Below are 20517 nucleotides of genomic sequence, written 5' to 3' on the forward strand. Positions count from 1 at the left end.
TATCTATAAATATGACTCCATTAAGCATATCACAGTCTACACTGGTTCATTTTTATTTAAAAAATACTCAGGCCACATAGAAACACTGGCTGACTGGTGGTCTTTATTCATTAGTTGCCCTATTCTGTAATTACTAGGCATTAAACTTAAACTAAAACTAATTGTATGACGCAAGACTTTTATCGGTTAAAACCATCATTAACTTGCACCATAATATTGTGAAAGTTTACTTTTTGAAGAGCATTGCGAGGCCAGAGTAGCTCTGGTCAACTCTGACTCATGCAGTAGGAGCCAGACAGATGGAAACAGTTAGAGAAGTGTGGAGTTACAGTAGTTCAGGCTTAATATGTCCAATCTGTGCCGCTACAGGCCATGTGCCATGACCAGTGACTCTTGTGTCTCAACCTCGTCTCATTATGAACTATAGATTTGTAAAGTAAACAATATGATAACTACTACTGTCTGTCAATACAAGCAAAATGCGGGGGTGCCTGGTTTTGTGTATACTTTCTAAATGCATTATTGTTTGGCCAGGTCCTCACCCTCCATCTCTCTTATTGAATCTCTGCCTATTTCAATAACAGTCTGTAAAAGGACACTGTAGAATTACATCACCGAAGCCATGGAATGCAATAAAATTCAGGAAAAGATTCAGGGCAAAGACTAAACTATGCAAGTTTTCAAGTGGAAGCTTTGCCATCGGCTTGTCTCCATGTAGATGTTATTTTTATCTGTCATGTTCCACAGTATGGTGTTAAATTCAATCTCATGTCCACGAACACAAGCTCCTGACAAGACGTTTTCAAGAATATTTTTAGCAATTAAAACACCTGTAATGGAACTGATGTAAGTTTAATGCCATATTGTTGAGCATTTCAGATAATGTAATACACCACCAGAAAAGTTACATATAGTACACCAATAAGGAACAAACAAGAAAAATTATTTATACACAGCTAGGACGTTGCTTACTGTGTGTTCTATTTGGCATAACACTTAAGCAGCCTTACCTCCACTTTCTCTGGACAAATGTATGTGTGAAAGGGTGAATGGTTCCCTCATGTTAAATAAATATCTATTGTGAACATGTATGAACATTTATGCAGTACCTCCAGTCTGTTTGCTGGCTTAGGCGGGTTCAGAGTCTCTCACAAGGCAGTGATGGAAGCAGGTGTCAGCGGGAGGTGAGGTCAGCCATGTCTCACAGTTTGACATTAGGTCGCACATGTGTCCAAGTGTGTTTAGCTCATGTCATGTACTTTGTGGAAGAAAGAGACAGCAGCCCATGACAATACACCAATTTGAACAACTCCATGTTTACATTTTATGGGACCAAATGTATATATAGAGATCAAACGTTTATATAATTAAGTTCCTCTTTAGTCTCGTCCTGCCCTTCATTCTCCTTGATTCACTTCCCAACACAACACAATTTACACTATCTGCATATTTTCCATCTACCAGTGCTCCAGCTATGGTATTATTCAATATTCATGCATTCACAGTCACATGGAGTTCAGTATAGCTCATGTGCTGTGCTGTTGCCACGTCAGAAAATGCTCATACAACATGCGCCATCTACTGGTCAAGCTGTAGATGTGCATGACCTGGTGCCATGTGAAGGGAGGATTGGGCATGAATAATTTCTAGTGATTGATTGAAATTCAGCTATAGGGCAATAAAAGGCAAAACATAATCTACATACAGTTCATAAATGTATAATAGCACCCACAAACAAGTACAAAACATAACGTCTCAATATTTAAAATCAATGCAAACATTCAAAAATACCATGGAAACTCAACTGTATTTATAATGTATAGGTCACAGTAAAATAGAATTAGCACTACTAGTAGAAGCAGTGCTATGGTAAGTGAAGTATTTATTTTCTAAAGGCAAACAGTCTTCTGCCTCTCAGTCTGTGTACAGTATGACCAATGTCTTGGCCAGACCTCAACATCACCAGAGACACATATCTGGGTCACAGACATACAACCCGAACTAACGGGAACCAGCCTCCGCACAGTCAAATCATGAATAGGCTGCCAAGAAATACTTTGGTTCAAAATATTGAGTAACTTTCTTGAGTTGATGCCAGTCTCTTTATGAGGTTTCTCTTCTATCTGTAACTTCATCCTATTTGAACGTGCCAATGCAGGTTCTAAATATACTCCAGCACATATTCAAGGTGGATTATTTGTTTACATTCTAGTAATAGTAGCACTGTTGGTAGAAGGAATATTCAACTGAAAACTTGAAGTGTCAGAGTGATAGCTATAGTAATCAGCGGTGGAAGGTAACAAAGTACAAGTAGTAAAGTACTGTACTTAAGTAAAGTACAGATACCTAAAAATTCTACTTAAGTACATTTTACAGTGGATACTTTTTACATTTACTTCACTACATTTGAAAGCAGGTATTTGTACTTTCTACTCCACTACATTTTGAACTGGACTGAAAAGTAAAAAGTACTTTTCGTATCATCTGAGGGGCTATTTTTACCATGTCTGTGGCAACATCCCGACCAAAGTTTTCACGTTTAAAGCTTCGCCTTTGGCAAACAAAACAAAAAATTTCTTTCCTCTTTACTCTTAAAGTACATTTTTAATTGGGTACTTTAATACATTTACTTAAGTAGATTTTTTCATGTGATACTTTTACATTTACTGTTCAGAGTAACTTTCCACCTCTGTATCTGTACTTTTACTTAAGTAATAAAACTGAGTACTTCATCCACTACTGGTAGTAATCAGATTAGAAGTAGTAGCAGTAACAACTTTAAGTCTTTACTTTTGTTTTACCTTTTGCTACTAACAATTTGAGTAGTTAGGTAGCCATTTAAAAAAGATCCTTTATTTAAATGTAGGGGTCTTTCAGAGAGCAAAACAGGAGTCAAAAGACATGATTTTCCAGTACGAGCCTGTGTTTTAGTGGGAGGTTTGTTTGAATTAGCAGCACATCTGTCAGAGCAGAGAGGAACTATGGACAGGACATAAACACAGCACTGAGGTTTTGTGTCTGTGCTGCATCTGCTGCTCACATGCTCTCACACCAACACTCAGGAGACTCCATTTATGGACAAGGGAATTATCAAACACTTTATTATTTAGTATCTGTAATTATAAGTGTGCAGCTTGTGAGTAAACTTGTTTTATACAATCGTGCTTGACAAAGAGTAGCACATTTGTTATTATTGCTATGATAACACTGCATTGGATCACATGAAATGCTTATTTACAGAATTTAAATAACAGTATAATATTGTGTAGCTCTGCAATGCAAATCATACTTAGAGCAAAAGAGAAATTTACATCATGTCTGAATATATTTTATCATGTAAGGTCTATATGCTAAATGTGTGCTTGATGTTCCACTGGTCGGATGTAGCCCTTTTAAGTAGAAGTTCGTCTAGTCCTTGTGAGGTAATTACATTTCTTCTAATTTATGTTTAAACCCAATCTTGATTCAGGCTTACCTCTTCAAACGTATAAAATATTTTCAAAGGGTATAGTTGAAGTGAAAGTTCATTTTGATTCACTGTTGTGGGTCGATGTGGAAGAGAAGCGTCTCATGGCCTCGCAGAATCTCAAACAGGAGGGCGTGATGACCTTGTAAAGCCTGCCAGATGTCGTCGATGCTCCAGACTGGTTGTCCGTTTAATTTGATGATTATATCCCCGTCCTTCAGCCCTCCACTGCAACGCAAAAGTATTGTATGTACTGCACGTGGAGGTGTAATGACATGCCAACAGTGCTTATCCATAGGTTTCAGAACGATGAACAAATAGGACTGTTGCCCATTAACAGTTTAAAACTAAATATGCTCAATTTTTTCCCCATTCAAAAAATATAATATGACATAACAGGAAGATGAACCCTGTTAATATCAGATATTTGAACATACCTCTCAGCTGGAGAGTTAGGAAGAACCTGTTGCACTAGAACTCCATGACTGACCAGAGGAAAATGAGGGTTCAAGTGTTGTAACTCAGCGACTAGACTGTTAAAAAAAGAAAAAAAGTGGAATACTCAAAAGTAGAAAAAAGTAAACACATTCAGTTTAAATCGATTTTTTTTACATACTCATCTGTAATTGTGAGCATCCTGATCCCTAGAAATCTCCTTTTTACATGTGAGGTGTCTATTAGAACAAGACAATGTTTAGAGATGTAATGTCACAGTATGAACAGACTTGGACTCTCACCTTCATCAGACTGTGGTTCGCTCGTAAATCGTTGCAGTCTTAACTTTTCTGTAAGAGTATCGGTTACTAAACGTTTAGAGCACTAACTGAATATGTAACATAGAAACATCTCAATCACCTTTTTTCCTGATGACCTTTGACCCTCGACTCTTCTTGTGTTTGATGTGAGACTCGGTGAGGAAGCGGCTGATCCGGTCTGAGGGAATAGCAAAGGAGATCCCAGCAGTGACTTTCAGCGTGTTTATGCCGATCACTTCTCCGTCCTGTCGATACACAGACACAAGGTATGAGCGATACAGCATGTTCTGTCTTTAACTGTATGAAGTATTTTGAGTGTCATGAAACGCGCTATACAAGTGTTTACTACTACTGCTACTACTATAATAATAATTATTATTATTATTATTATCAGAAGAAGGAGTAGTAGTAGTAGTAGTAATAGAAGTAGTAGTAGTAGTAATAGAAGTAGTAGAAGTATTAGAACTAGTAGTATTAGAAGTAGTAGTATAAGAAGTAGTAGTAGTAGTAGCAGTAGTAGCAGTAATAGTAATAGCAGTAGTAGTATTAAAAGTAGTAGAAGTATTAGAAGTAGTAGTAGTAGTATTAGAAGCAGTAGTAGTAGTGGCAGTAGCAGTAGTAGTAATAGCAGTAGTAACAGTAGTAGTAGCAGTAGTAGTAGTAATAGCAGTAGTAATATTAGAACTAGTAGAAGTATTATAAGTAGTAGTATTAGTAGTAGTAATAGTAGTAGAGTTGTTATGTATACTTATTATGTCATAGTTTTGACTCACCAAATTCACAAGGGGCCCTCCTGAATTTCCATACTAAAAGAAGGAAAACACACATAAAGACAGATACACACAGTACACAACTCTAGAGGTAGTAGAGTGTTACATTGATGATGGCGTCTGTCTGGATATAGTCCATGTCTGAATCCTTAATGCCCAGCTCCTTCCCGTCTCTCTGGGCGGTGCTGATGATGCCCGTTGTCACCGTGTTCTGGAGAGCGAAGGGGCTGCCGATGGCAACCACAAACTCCCCTGGTCTAAGGTCTGAGGAGGGACCCAAAGAGAGAACAGGGAGCTTCTTCTGCTCAAAAGTACAAACGCAGAATATCAGCAAGGAGTACAATTCAGAAAACAAATATACACACAGTGGTGTGGCTCAATTTTGTTACTTAGGTAAAAGTACAGATACAAAGGCAAAAAGTTACTCAAGTAAAAATAAAAGCATCACATGAAAAAGGTATCTGCATAAAAATTTACTTTTTACTCTAAAAGTACAAGTATTTCACACAAGTGTTGTTTATCCCTGCTTAGACTGCTGCCCCCGCGACCCGGCCCCGGATAAGCGGAAGAAAATGGATGGATGGATGGATGTTGTTTATCTGAAAGTGTAAATGTAGTGATATTGACTGAAAATGATACAAGAGTTGCACTATGAATCAGTTTCTTAATTATTAAATTAATTTTGTGTATTTATTTTTGTTTTCTCAAAGCCAAAGTTTGAAATCAAAAACTTTAGCTAGGATGTTACCATGGACATGTCAAAAAAAAAAAAAAAAAACTCAAATCATATGAAAAGTACTTTTTACTTTTCAGTCTAGTTAGAAAATGTAGTGGAGTATACAGTACAGATACTGCTCTCAAATGTAGTGAAGTAAAAGTAAAAAGTATCCACTGTAAAATGTACTTAAGTAAAGTACAAATATATAAAAATTGTACTTAAGTATAGAACTTTACCATCTACCACTGGATATACAAAAAACAAATTCAAGAAGTCATTACTTCTAGGTAACAACAGTACTATGGATAGTTTTAGTTCTGTAGCCATCGATGACTGACAGAGTTGAGACAAAACACACCAATTGTAATTAACCTGATCACAGGGACATAATGAGACACAAAACATCAAATACGAACATGCATGGGGATGTGTCAAGGAAAATACAACTCCAGATGAATAATACAGAAACAGTTGTTGTATAAACCAGTCATGTGGTGAGAATAGGAAAGACTATCCTGACTACGCAGCCCAACTATTTGAGATAAGTGTGTGAGAAAACACAGGAGAGCGAGGCCTCTGAGTCACAAGGCAGATGTTTATATCTTCAAAACTTCCACTTGTGAAATTCAGACATTTCTTGACTTCATCCCCTTCAGCCAATGGCTGATGTGTTTCTTACTTGGGGAGTAATCTTGATTGTGGCTATGTCCGTCTTCTTGTCCACATCTCTGAGCACAGCTTCATAAGTGTCTCCATCGTGAAGTTGAACGCGCAGCTGTGGTCGGCCGGTCACTGAGGAGCTGGATGTGGTCACAACGTGAGCATTAGTGACAATCACACCAGCGTGAGTCACAATGAACCCAGAGCCACTGGACAGACGCATGTGGCGGCCAAACAAAGGGTGTCTGCACAGACAAAGAGACAGTAAGAGACAAAGTATTCACTAAGAGACAGTAAGAGGCTGTGATAAAAAACTAAAGAAAAATGGATGAACTCGACAAACCTCACAAAAAGTTCAATGTGAACCACTGCAGGGGCTATCCGCTCCACAACATCAGCAATAAAATTGAACTTGAAGCGAGGACTGCTGGGATGTTCTTGTGGTTTGGGACCTAAAAACAGATACACACAAAAACAGTGATTTAGAGTTGCAAAATAGTGAAAAGTTGCATAGCCTGCCAAGACGCCGTGCCTAATGATGCAAACAAGTGTGTGATTGATGAAGGCTCCATGTAGAAACACAGCAGTCTACCTGGCGTTGTCCCACCTGAGCTCAGGCTGCCACAGGCTCCTTTGTGCTTCAGTTTGACTTCCGTTCTGCCTCTGTGCTGGGCTTTCCGGTTGGCCGCTCTCATCTTGCACACATTGGGGTAAGTTTTGCCGTCACTGGCGCACACTGGATGGTGGCTCCGACACGTGCATGTTCCTCTGGAGCCCCGCCGTCTCCCCGCGCTCAGCCGCCTGCACTCCAGCCCGGCTCCGCAGGGCAGGTCGTTTTTCCGGCCGCAGGGGTCCCCCTCTCCCGGGGAGCACACCAGGCAGCAGTTACACCGGTCTGGGACATAGACCCCCGGACAGCTGGGACTCGGACACGAGCTCACATCACACGAGGACGCGCACTTGTCTGCTCCGCTTAAGTCGTTGAAGAAAAGAAAAACAACTGCGAATAACAGTAACTGCATTGTCGCCAAAAATAGCAGAATCGGTAACTCATACCACGTTTAACAAACTAATCTTGAGAGGGGCTCATGTCTAGGCCTATATGGACTGGAAAGACTATAAGGTGTGAAGCACCTGAATGTGTGCTGAGAGGAGCACATCATCCCTGTCTCAATATTTAGACAGTGACTGGACATACAGTCCGTCTGCGGCCACATTTGCGTTGAGAATATGCGCGATAACGACATCTACTGGACAGTAAAGGTTATTGCTTTTGTTGTAATTACAGAGCAAACTGTCACGTGTGGACGGGCTTCAGTATTAGTACAAAAAGTGCTACAAATAATGTATAACATTAACAATAAAACTGCAGGCCTATACAAAATCTAATGTTACCTATTTTCCAACATTTTCAGAAACGTTCCACTTGAGGACAGAAAGGTTAGTCTAATAATAGTTGAAATCTGCTGGAGGGTATCCACTGAGTTTAATGGCCCTGTCAGAGCTTGGTCTGAAAAATTGTGCAGTCTGACGTTAACAAAGAGAAAGTATTTAGTCAAATGCCAACAGAAAACAGTTTATTTTTTAAATATACAATTTGTTTATACAATCATTGAGTTTAATAAAAATGTAAAGATGCAGACAAAACACAACAACTTTGAGCAAGTGAGAAATGCTTTTTTGAATTTCACATTTCATCTTTATATAACTTACTGTAAAGGAGAAAGGCCAGGTGCCAGCCCCATGCTGCAAGGAGCAAAAGAACAAAACTTACCAGCAATTAAATACAACAACAAATACATTCATCAAGAGATCTTTTTGATTCCTTATATTGAAATGTTTCAGAGTAAAAGTGTATAGAAACCGTAAACAGCTTACATTCAAGCAATATGCATTCCTCGTCTTCTCCAATGGTCAAGTTTCAAGTTTCTATGTTTTCCTATTCTTGAGGCTTTACAGCGTCCCTTCCAACCATATCATATTTGGCAGTAGTGAGATTAAAAGACACTGTCGTAATCATAGTACTTGTGTAACATGAAATTAAACACTGGGAAAAAGCTGGTGTACTCATCCCAGTGGGTAAAAGTCGCACCAACTACTTACGCCTGCTTCAATAAGTAATCGCACAAGGCAAAGCATCTCATGATTTATTCCTATCCTGTAGCAATTCTGTCTCCATGGTAATCCAAAAAACCATATGCAGAAAGTGCTTTGTTCTTTGGCCATTAGTCCCACTTGGAAACCTTGGAAGATTTTAGCAGGAACTTTAAGTGGGTATGAAAAAAAAATGTTCGGCCTCACAATAAACAAATCCCTCTTCAGTAGAAAAGCTGATTATGCTTTTAAGTCACCATGGCAACTCAAACATCCTCACGGTCTTTTGGAGACATGGGGACACTCCTGCTTTACAAAAATAGGAGCGAGCTAAGCCTAGTTTCACATACATTCAGTCTTTCACAGTATTCAGCGTTATCAAATGTAGGTTGCATCCCACACAGTCTACCAGGAGGAGAAGAACGGGCGTTTGCAGTGAAAAGTCTGTGTGAAGGCATTGCCCAGAGTCACCACGCGGCCCTGACCTCCAGACCGACTGCGCTCTACCACCACGCGGGGCATCTGCACAAGCTGGATCGGGCTCTTTCCGTCCTTCAGGGCCTGGGTAAGGTTCAACACCTACAGAAATCATACAGGATTTACTATTAAAAACACAAAGAGATCTAAAAATAAGTGCAGACTACTGAATGAGAGGAGAGAGAAGTCAGCAAAAAAAAAAATCTCACCTGCCCCCTCATCACAGACATTTGTCTCTCAAACATGGTCTTGTCAAAACCTTTATCCGTCTGAAGAATTAAAAAAAAATAGATCAATCAGATAGCATGATCACAGCTTGACAATTATTGGTGTTGAATTGTAAAAAAAATATAATAACATTTTTTAAAAGGAAACTAAAGTTAAGGGGAGGAGGGCCCGGGGAAGACCCAGGACATGCTGGAGGGACAATGTTGCTCGGCTGGCCTGGGAACGCCTTGGGGTCCCACTGGAGGAGCTGTAGGACGTGTCCGGGGTGAGGGAAGTCTGGGAGTCCCTGCATAGACTGCTGCCCCCGCGACCCGGCCCCGGATAAGCGGAAGAAAATGGATGGATGGATGGATAAAGTTAAAATGTAATTTCGATACTACAATATTTTTCATACTATTATCAGATAAGAGCATTAATGTTTTGTATCACTGACGTAGCAAAACTGGTACCAAGTCTTTTGCTTAGTATCAAAATCAAGAACTTTAAGTATCGTGACGCTATTTATTAAGCCTCACATGCAGCTTCTTATGCTACAAAGAAGCAAGACAATCTGCCACTATTTTATGCATCAAAACTTGCTAAAAAGATATTGTTTAGCTCCCGTTTCTCCCTGTGTTAAATTCACATATACATCTGACAATTCTCTAGCAAGTTTGTGTCCAAAATGCCACAATGAAAAGAAAATCTGTGCCTCTCACTTTCTATCTGACAGTACGGTAATAATTTCCCAGTTAGTGTTTGTGTTTATTGCTAAAGCACCATTAGCCTGTACCTTGAACATCTCATAGAGGTCTTCACAAAGGTCTTGTACAAAGTTCATATCTGAGAGACGCGACAGAACCAAGTCTCGGGTTTCTTGAGAGAAGGCCACTTTAGCCTGAGGGAGCCAAGCCCAGTGGAAAGGGTCTAAAACGGGAGGAACAAGGAAACATGTCATTAAAACAACTGAGGCATTTTTATAGACAAGAGAGTGAAAGTAACATACAAGCTCTCCACTCATCCGGGTGCTTAAAGGGGAATGCCAGGCCGTTGTCAATCGCTGCAATTTTGATGCAAGAGTCCGTGCTACTCTCAGGCCACTCTGCCCCCTATAGGGAACAGAGAATATACATGAGCTCAATGGAAATCTATAACCTATGACCAAAGCAGTTATTGATCCACGCATCGAAGGATGATTAATTGGACAGATACAAGACAACATGACATTTGTGACGAAGGGATGACAGCCACAGCTCCCAAAGGAACAGCTAGGCAGGTCACAAGGCCGCTGGTTTATTCTAGTTACACACATCCCATTGTTTGACTATGTGGGCCTCTCTAATGAAAGAGAGAATACAGGTTTTTTGGGCGGTTATGGTGTTCATGGGTCGAAGCAGAAACTGTAAAAAAGGTTACTCTATAGTATCGGGAAAAGGTACAAGTTTATCCCAGCATAAATATAGAAAACACATGAATTTGCTCATAGAAATCATCTTCTGGAATTTAGACACATTTATTGCTGGGTTTCAGACGATATTGCAACATCGTATAGGCCAACAATATTTAATACAGATGGGGAACAGATAAAATCAGTATTGATAAAATGCAGATGCATTAGGTTCAACATTTGTGAATTTACCTTTTAGATATTGAATGGGAAAGTAAAAGGTAATCAATTGGGAAAAACTGGTTCGTGCCCCCCATCTGGGAGTATGAAATCACCACATCGCAGAATCATATTTTAAAATGACCTTTTGGATATTTCATGGCAAAATACAATGTAAATTCACAAAATGTTGAATGTGATCATTTATCATCAGTGATTAGACCCAAGATTTCACCATCACTATTACAACTAAAATCTGCATTTTAACAATATTTATTTTAGTTACCCCCATCTGTGTTAAATATAATTGACCTATATAACATTGTGATGTCTTCTGAAACCGAACAATAGTTTGAGAGAATGAAGTACCAAAAATAAAAGTTCTATTGATAGAAAAACAGACAAAAAGTGTGTCCTGTGATTGATCCATTTTAACTTCACATACCTTTTCCTCTTCACCATCACCTGGCTTCTCATACTTGATCAACCAGTTGTCATTTCCACGATCTGAAAACCAAACAAATAAGAAGGTGTGTTCAGAGTAAGTATGCTTTAGGCTCTAGAAATATTTAACCTCAAGCTAGGACTAGGATCTGCCATATGTATGACTTGCAGCTTTCTATTAAAAAAAACCAACATGTATCATATTACTTCCTTGGAAATATTGTCATGTTTATATCTCTATCTCTCTCTCTATATATCTATATCTATATCTATATATATATTGTGTGTGTGTATATGTATTGGAGAGAGAGAACAGAGACCTAAATGTTTCTCTAGTCATATTCTTTACTGTACGTCATACGTCATCATAATGTTTTGCCCCATCGATATTATTCACTGCTGGTTAATACCATGTTGGGTCTTAGTAAACAGTGAGCTTACTGTCAAAATGCGCACACCCTCAGTTACCTGTGTTTCTGATGACATAATCCAACACGACCAAGCGCTCAAACTGAGATTGCAGCTGCTTCCTGATGTTCTCTGGCAGCGGCTCTGCCTCAAAACGGCGGAGCCAGTAATCCGCTTCACGGTACCCCTCCACAAACAGCTGAAATGAGCCGACCTGAAAAAAGACACACGCACACGTTACTTATGCAAAATATGTCAACAACCGCAGCACGGCAGTCAAGAAACCTTAATCTACTTCCTCGAGTGTTTATCTGCAGCAAGAGGAAGCATGTAGTGTAGTGTACATCAAAACTGATCATAGAAACAAGAAACTAGAATTTCAAATAATTGCATGCAGTCATTTCTTTTATAAAATGGATCTGAACTGTCTCTTTAGCTACAGGGCAACACATCTGCAGAACAAAAAGCTAGACAAACAATAGCAAAAGGCTATTGAATATGATTTGTTTTCTATGTTTGCTTTAACATGTGAAAGAAGACTGAAATATGAACAATTAAGACAAAAATCCCATTCCCATCCCATTTTTTTTTTTCACTGAATAGAACATTCCATCAAAAATAATTGCAGCGTTTGCAAATTACGATTTTGATTGCATTAGCAATGTAATGTGCAGCCATAAATATTAAGACAAAATATTAAGTTTCAGAATTTAATTCTGCAGTTCTGAACAGGAAGCAATAAACCTGTTTCTATTATTAAGCTGTTTTAGATAAATATCGCCAAATACAATGAACAAAATGTAGAATAATGATTTATGCCAGGGGTGTCCAAACTTTTTTAACCGAGGGCCATATCTTGAGAAATATTCGACACGGAGGGCCACAGTGGTGAATACAGTGGATAATTCAGATGGTTCTTTTAACAGTTTTGACTTTATACTTTAAATAAGGTTTGAAATATTAACATTTGGTCTGTTTGACAATGCAGTGTGATGTTATTTAGGTCATACTGCTAGGATTATTCAAATTTGCCATAAAAAGTACTGAATATGATCAATTGGGACAGTTTACCTGTAGGTTTGAGGGCCAAAAAAAATTGGTCTGAGGGCCGCATTTGGCCCCCGGGCCATAGTTTGGACACCCCTGATTTATGCTATAGTTATTTAATACTAAATGCAGCAATCACTGATCTTGCTCAACTCCCATGTGGAAAACTATGACAGATATTCTTCACAACTAATTATTGTACTATAAGCCTGTGCCAGGTACAACCTGTATGTCTTCTACAGCACTACTACAAGGACAAAGGGAAGGAGAAAGAATCAAACAAATGCATTTGAATATGATTTGTTTTCTATGTTTGCTTTAACATGTGAAAGAAGACTGAAATATGAACAATTAAGACAAAAATCCCATTCCCACCCCATCAAAAATAATTGCAGCGTTTGCAAATTACGATTTTGATTGCATTAGCAATGTAACGTGCAGCCATAAATATTAAGACAAAATATTAAGTTTCAGAATTTAATTCTTAAAAGACTGTTTTACCTTAGGAGGCAGACCCACTCTATGGAAGCGACGTCCAACTTTAGGAACCTTCTCTAAAGCGTACTTCTTTCCTCTGGATTTGGCTCGGTCTATCGCACTGTAATGGAAGGTCTCGCTGGCCAGGTACACGACCTGATAAACCAAAGAATCAAGTAAATAAAAAAATAAAATAAAAAATGAAAGTAAGAAAAACTCTAAAACATGCAAATCCTTTCAATATTTGTACCTTGGTTTTGGGCACTACACCAAGGCCGAGCTTAGAATCAACCAATGAGGCAGCAGCTTCTGACAGGTAACCTTGATTTGGCAACAAGCAGCCTCGACCAAAACAACACGGACAACACAACTGAAAGATAAGGCATTTTTGAGCTTTAGCAACTGTTCACAAGCACAAACTAGGGAGACATTGGAGAAAACTTACCTTGTGAAAGTATTTGGTCCATTTGGGGTTTAGGTGACCATAGGGTTCCTCAGACTTTGGTTTAAAAACACCAATGATTTTCTGCATTAAAAGATAATAATTACCTACTGTCTAAAAATCACATAATACAAAGTTTTAAAAAAGTATAACACATTAATTGTTGTCAAGTAATTGCAATGTACCCCTTTAGGATCCTTGACAAAATAGCTCCCGCTTGAACCTTGGGAAATCCTCTCTGGATTAACACCATTCTCAATCGCTTGCTCGGCCCTTTGGATGATATCTGCAAACTCTGGATCATCTGGAAAATGGTTGACATCACCGTGATGGGTACCTAGAGGGAAAAATTAATAATCTAGATTAGAGAAATAGTCATGAAACTTTCTAGTCTTGTGCAAGTTTGGACATTTATTCATTACTGCGAGAGAGTTGTTAGGGAGCCAAGTCTATGGCAAAGAACTGACAGCAAAAATGAAAAGCGTACGAGACACTATGTAATTATGATACCTTTAATATAATGGTGCTTGATGAAGACCTAAAACAGTATCAGAGCGTATATGAGAGGTTTATTACAGTCAAGAGATTCTACAGGGATTGTGAGAACAGACATGATTATGAAATGTGATACTTGTATTGGTTCATATTTCAGACTTTTGGTCAATTCTTCAGCACATGCTTAAAATATGAACCTTGAACATAATGCAACTATTAAAACACAAATCATAAATCTAATCTCGATGGTTGTCAGAAAAAAATGGAATTTGATATTATTAAATTGTTCAGCTCCAATTCAAATAACCAATTTTAGCTTTTTATATTATCACTAGTATTTTAAGGGGCCAAAGTTGCTTAGTTGATAGTGGCAGTGCAATTCCAGCTCCCACAAATGAATACTGCTGTTGTGTCATTGGGCAAGACACTGAACCCACCTAGCCCCCAGTGTCTATGCCCATTGGTGTATGAATGTGTGTGTGAATGGTTGAGCGGTTCCTTAATGTAAAGCACTTTGAGTGTCAAGGTGGAAAAGCGCTATATAAAAAAGTGACCATTTAACAAGATTATATTACTGTTAATATATAACATTAACAATAATAGTGTGTTATATTTTAAGATAAACTCGGATTACTGAAGAAATAATCAGTTTAGTTGTTGCTACACCTCAAAGCACATTAAAATGAAATAAATTACCATAGGTGACGAATCACACAATCATATTGCATGTATAATTCAATAGACATGTTCCCTGATTGATTTGATCTGATAATTATTCATTCAGTTAATGCCCATTGCCCAGTCACATGAGCTGACAGAATGCATCTTGCCGTCACATGGAGGGACAGGAAAGCGGCTCCATATGCACCGTATCAGTCACAGTGGGATGTGAGGGAGACGAAAGGACAGACTGAGGAAGGGAGCAGGGAGGAGACGAAAGAAACAAAAGAAAAGGAGATGATGCACCATTTGTCACAAGATAAGAGAGATGTGGGGAAGATGATCCCATTAGCGAGCCCCAGAAAAGCATAAAAATATAAATATATAAAATCTATGAACTCAAATGCAGTAAATAGAGGGGACAATCTGAAATGTTCAATGTGCAGTCACAAGTCACTATTGGTTAAAATTTAAACTTGAGCCAATCTTCAAAGACCCATTTTGATGTGTGAAATGGCAGAATAAATTCACAGAGTAAACAATGACTTAATCAGACTAGAATAAATATTAACAGAATAAGGGTTTTCAGCTTTGTATGACATTTAACTCCCATACAAAACTGAACTGCAGTACACATTACTTTATGACACTGAATTTATTTGCATTTGATATTGCTATGACGACAACACAGTCAAAATATTCATGCAAATCGAGAAATAAAAGGGCACGGTTCATTTCTTAAAGCGAACCACAAAAATGTCTTTGATCCATCAAACAAATTTTATTGATGAGGGATTGGATGCAGCTCAGGCGTTTGGTGTTGACAAAAACATTTCTTGAATAAAAAGAAACACCAGTGGAGCAGATATAAGTAGCCTCCTACGGCCTGTTGGCTCCTAGCCCCACACTGAGGAACCGCACTCACACTCTCTCTGACACCTTCAAGAGCTTTCATGCCTGACTTCTGATGGGCAGTTTAGCACCATCGAGCTTTTGGCAGAGGTAACTTGCATCTTTTGAAGTAGAGGCAATTAAAGGCTTGAACAAAGAAAGAAATGCGCCAACATTTCAGCCAAGGGACAAGCGGTGTCAATTTAAAAAGCTAAATTTCTCTTAGTCCTTTTAGCACTCAAGCTATGCATAATCAGGCATAAACTGTACCCTCAACCTCCTCGCTGAGAAGTTAAAGATGCCATGTGCAGGTCCATGTGAACTGGCAAAATTATCAGGTTCACTGAATCAGAAGGTGAAGTGTTTTGGGCATATAAAGCATTGGCTATGATGAAATAATACTGGAAATTCATGGGTTTGCACAGTGTGTTTTTCAGATTCTTAAACCAATAGTTCCAATAACCAAAGACCAGACATGTTCAAGATATACATTGTATTGCACTGAAGGCTTTTGCACATAGAATGGACTTGTGCATATTTAATGTCTCCCTTTGTGCTGTGGGTCAGCTAATGGGTCCATGAGCTTTTCCCAGCAGGAGTCAGATCCATGGGCACAGCACAGACCACTCCTTCCTCTGGAAACTTCCATCCTTACATTTGTGGCCAATCAATTCATATACATTTAGAGTGAGAGCATGCATAAGTATGTAATTACAGGTATGTGTGTGCTAAGTGGATTTGATACAGTGTAAAAATAGGGTCATGTGCTTTTAGTGACAGCAAAATCTTCTGGCCAATGTATAGATTTTTCATATTTTTGGGGGGAACATTTAAAGTTGCACTACTATGGAACTTTTCTGGTGGAGCTACCACTACCCGTCTCCATGGAGATTGTCGCTTTGGCTGAAATTTCCCACATCAAATGAAGTTACAGGTCAGATCTGTAGGGAGTACAGGGAATAGAATACCATACCAGAATACGAGAGAGAGACAGAGAGACAGAGAGAGAGAGAGACAGAGAGAGAGAGAGAGAGAGAGAGAGGACGGACCCTTCAGCAGAAAAAAGTTCTATAGTACGCCTGTAATTAATAAACATTTTGATTTAGCATTCATGCTGATAATTTGATTATACTGTCTGTCTACATGTCTGTAGCTATTATACTAATGTGGGTTTTAGTAGGTTAAGCCTAAAAAGGTTTTTAATTGTTGAGGCACAAAAACCTGGCTTGCTCAGATAACTGATGTCTGATGCACTCAGTCAAAGCATGGTAACTCTAGCTTCTGCAATTGTTGTTTTAAGCGACCACAGGAAATGGGATGCCAGTGATTTGGGTCTCAGTGTGTACCTGTGGCCTAGATTTCCACATGTGATAGAACATGGTCAAACAAACCCAGGCCACATGTAAAAGGGGCAAGAGAAAGACCCAAATACCTCAAATAGAAAACAATGATCTAAAAGTGATCAGAGAAATAAGGTCAGTGACGAGGCGGGGGTGTAGTGTTAAAACCAATTAGCTGACAGGAGTCAGAATGTGCTGCTGCTATGGTTACTGGATCACCTTGTCATCTCACCATGCCCCAGAACAACATTCGCATTTCACTTATTATTTGATTGTTTTTCAGTTATTCTTAACAAGACAATCAATGACAAACCACTAATAACAACCATTGGGCGGTATTAATAGTTGGTCACATTGTGGGACATGGGCATTTCAAAGATGAAGAGAAGGTGTTTGATGTAAAAATACAGGGACATTTTGTTCAATATTTAAGTTCTATTGTAGACAATTGTTTTTTATTTTTTCAGGAAAAAGGTAGCTTGGCACTCCTGCCTCACAACAAGACAGTACCGTTACTGACACTACAGTACAGTTTGCTTTTGCTTAATTTTGCTCATCTCTTCCAGGTGTTTCTGCTTTCACCACTTAAAACATGTACAACTGGGTGTGCTCTGGGGATGGGCCTACCCCGTAAAGGACCTCCATAAGATTCTCCTGGGTAAACAAAATTGAAATTGAACAAAATTATTAAAAGTTCTAATTTACTATAGTTTTCTCTCTAGATCCTGACTTAGTGCCTGACAAATCCTGTTTTGTCCAATGGATGTTTGCTATAAAAGCCAGTCACTTATAGGGAGTAACTGAGGACTAGATTTCCTATTTCAAACGTTGTCTGTTATTAAAATATTTCTGGAAGGACACTGAGGAGGTACTTGGTGTAAAAGGCTTGAGAAACACTTTTGGCTCATCTGTTGTGTGACCATTTCAGTAAAAAGGTAAACTAAAAGCTTTTGGGTAACTTTGAACAGATAGATATAGTTGTGGCAGGACTCCAGTTACATCAGAGGTTTGAAAGTCTATCAGCTCATATCAGACACATGAACACTGATATCTCATATCACTTTAATGCACAGGCACACAAAGAACAGAGTCCAACATTGGTAAACACGTCATGTTTGCTCCAAGGAGGAGTGAAGATAGTTTGGAATTTTAAATGTCCTGCAACAAAACATCTGCTGAAGATTTTAGTCTCAATATTCAGCCAGGCATTTTAGGCTATAGTCACAGTCAACTAACCTTCTCATTTGTATGACATGCACCCACTGAAGACAACCATTGTCTCCTGACTCCTGCCACATTAGAATGGATCTTTGACCTCTGTGTTCTGCAACATTCATATTTAAGATATACTTTACTCTTTATGAGATTATTATTTTTGTAATCGATTTTATGATAATTGTATTTGTAAAGTGTATTTTATCACAATCAGGGGAATAAAACTGTATAAAATGGGTAAAATTGGCAAGGTGCAATCTTGAAACAATTGTACAAAATAAGGTAGTTTATGTTGGCCGGAGCTTTTATTTTAAAAGTGAGTTAATATAATTATTTCGTCTCTACAGATCGTGCGAGCTTGTCCTTTTAATCCGTCCACTTAAGCAGCAGTTCACACGCGTGCCGCCTGTATGTCAGAGACTGGGACCGCTCCTAATCACGTGTGTCCTAAAGACATTACCTGGGGAGGCCAAGGTGTCCTTATCCGAAGATGAGCTGTGTCTGTTGCGGTGTCCCCTCTTCTCCCGCACTGGCCGTGGAGACGCAGAGCTTCCTGAAAGACACGGCAACAGCAGCGCCTCTTCCCCGGAACCGTCTGTCTCCAACTCCGTCAAGACGCTCTCCCGAGAGTCCGAAATACGAACAGCGCCCCCGGGGTTCACCGCAAACCCAAGCCCTATCCGGTTCTTGTCAAATAACACCGCTTGTGTATGTTCAGGGGGAAAGTTACACTCCGCCGCTGTCCCAGTGCTGTCCAGCCCGGGCTCGCCTTCTGTCTCTGTCGGGTCGCATTCTAACATCATCTTGGCTCAGCTGTTTGGACTTTACTGTTTACAATCCAACAGTTACTTCCATTCAGGCAGTCAGTCGTCCATTGTAAGGCTGAATAGGACTACCTAAATCTCCCCAATTTGGTCGAAACAGCTGCCTCTCCACACAGATCTGTCCACATAATCCGTCGAGCTTGTCTGCTTCCTCTTTATCGGACCGCGCATGCGCGCCACAAAAATGACGATCGTCGACCAAAGATGCCTTCAGGTGAGATTTGGAAATCTACGGCACAACTATTTTGTTCCATTTCTAAATTATAATAAGTCATTGGACCGTTTTTTATTATATTCCCGTACTTATTTGACTTTTACGCATTGACCTAAATGGTGATGAGGACATCAAACCCTCTTGCCTTAACGAGTTTCAAGAGATACAAACAAAAGGATGAAGAAAAATGCATCTTGTCTATTGTAAACAAGTAAGAAAAGTACACAAAGTCAAATGAATGACTGCGCTTACTTCCTGGACCCTAGTTTGATTAAAAATGCAGTTTCCTGAAATATTAATGGCAGTCTGTTCGGCTGTGGCATATGGTCACAGTGGGTTCATGTTTGGAGCATATATCTTATGTTATGTTATTTTAATAGATCCATGAGCACAGGAGGCAACGTACATTATTAGTTGGCTACATAGTGCTGTGTATTATGGGCATTGAATCGCGATTTAACTGCAGTTTTCTAATTGCACCAGTAGATGGCGGTATAGAGCTGGGTCACGTCCATGTGGAAACAGAAATATGGCTATATGACCCTTATTGTGAATAAACTATGACTTCTTTAACTTTGGCCTTTAGCCTCAATGTTACGCTCTGATCAAATATTCCGGGGCTGAGTGTATATATTTAAATGAACAGAGCATCATAAAAAATAAATAAAATAAAATAAATTAACTCCATAGGCTAAGCACATTCTTTTTAAATGCAGAGGTAATGCTGCATTTGAATAATATTGTTTCATTATTATAACAAAAGCTTGATTACTTAAGCACTCATTTGAATCTCATAAATCTATAAATGTCTTCTTATACAGGCCTACAGAGTCTCACCGTGGCTCTCTCCTTCACCCCAGCCTCTCTCCACCTTTACCACAGCCGCTGCCACCCATTTCTCTAATAAGGCAATGTAGCTGAAACACATGCAAATGAGCAGTCAGCCAGCTGGTATCACAACAGCCATGTGATCTATCAAGGCAGGGGGTTCAGGGTGAAGCCAGCGTAGAGATAGGGCGGGTACGTGAGTGAGGGAACAGACAGAGAAGATTCAAAGGTTTTATATCATGTTACACAGGTGTTGTTATTGATGGTTTCAATTATTTAGTTGCATTGATTTATGTGTCTCATCTTTGGTCAAAATAGTCCTGAGTTTGGTATGACTAAACTTGTATAAAGGAGTAATACATGCCAAAACTAGAGCTAAACCAATGCCAAATGGGAACTATTCCAAGACTGCACCAGGTAAAACTTTGGTCTATGCATAACTGGTTCACACGGCACGCCTCAACTTTACTCCCTGACCA

General features: G+C 39.1%; 2 protein-coding genes across 6 annotated transcripts; both read right to left on the bottom strand.

The window, feature by feature from the left end:
- Positions 1-2856: 2856 nt before the first annotated feature.
- htra3a (HtrA serine peptidase 3a) lies at positions 2857-7559 on the bottom strand. Of its 5 annotated transcripts, none has more exons than XM_033968028.2 (10): positions 6977-7559; positions 6713-6821; positions 6389-6614; positions 5098-5292; positions 4995-5027; positions 4322-4466; positions 4204-4251; positions 4083-4140; positions 3904-3999; positions 2857-3694 (listed from the first exon to the last, which is right to left on the bottom strand). In XM_033968028.2, the coding sequence occupies exons 1-10, from the start codon at positions 7389-7391 to the stop codon at positions 3535-3537; spliced, it is 1485 nt and encodes a 494-aa protein (XP_033823919.1). In that variant the 5' UTR covers positions 7392-7559; the 3' UTR covers positions 2857-3534. The 5 variants fall into 5 exon arrangements, with proteins under 5 accessions (XP_033823919.1, XP_055088552.1, XP_033823910.1 ...); XM_055232577.1 differs by having other exon boundaries at positions 6962-7559; XM_033968019.2 differs by having other exon boundaries at positions 5098-5295; positions 6977-7547.
- A 363-nt stretch (positions 7560-7922) lies between these two features.
- On the bottom strand, positions 7923-19158 carry pi4k2b (phosphatidylinositol 4-kinase type 2 beta). The gene is made up of 11 exons (XM_033968577.2): positions 18633-19158; positions 13757-13908; positions 13575-13655; positions 13380-13499; positions 13154-13285; positions 11666-11819; positions 11199-11260; positions 10154-10256; positions 9941-10074; positions 9150-9209; positions 7923-9042 (listed from the first exon to the last, which is right to left on the bottom strand). Exons 1-11 carry the CDS (start codon positions 18973-18975, stop codon positions 8869-8871), a joined length of 1515 nt encoding a protein of 504 aa, XP_033824468.1. The 5' UTR covers positions 18976-19158; the 3' UTR covers positions 7923-8868.
- Between the last annotated feature and the right edge of the window lie 1359 nt (positions 19159-20517).

This window comes from Periophthalmus magnuspinnatus, chromosome 1 (genome assembly GCF_009829125.3).
Source record: "Periophthalmus magnuspinnatus isolate fPerMag1 chromosome 1, fPerMag1.2.pri, whole genome shotgun sequence".
NCBI classification, from domain to species: Eukaryota; Metazoa; Chordata; class Actinopteri; order Gobiiformes; family Gobiidae; genus Periophthalmus; species Periophthalmus magnuspinnatus.

Excerpts from the sequence above, each read along its gene's own strand:
- htra3a (XM_055232571.1), bottom strand. The coding sequence starts at position 7,391 with ATGCAGTTACTGTTATTCGCAGTTGTTTTTCTTTTCTTCAACGACTTA. Across the intron at positions 6,822-6,961 it reads CTCAGGTGGGACAACGCCAG|GTCCCAAACCACAAGAACAT; the intron begins GTAGACTGCTGT and ends ATCTGTTTTTAG. Across the intron at positions 5,296-6,388 it reads CAATCAAGATTACTCCCCAA|CAGAAGAAGCTCCCTGTTCT; the intron begins GTAAGAAACACA and ends TGTACTTTTGAG.
- pi4k2b (XM_033968577.2), bottom strand. The coding sequence starts at position 18,975 with ATGATGTTAGAATGCGACCCGACAGAGACAGAAGGCGAGCCCGGGCTG. Across the intron at positions 10,257-11,198 it reads GTGATGGTGAAGAGGAAAAG|GGGGCAGAGTGGCCTGAGAG; the intron begins GTATGTGAAGTT and ends TGTTCCCTATAG. Across the intron at positions 9,210-9,940 it reads ACCTCTATGAGATGTTCAAG|ACGGATAAAGGTTTTGACAA; the intron begins GTACAGGCTAAT and ends TTAATTCTTCAG.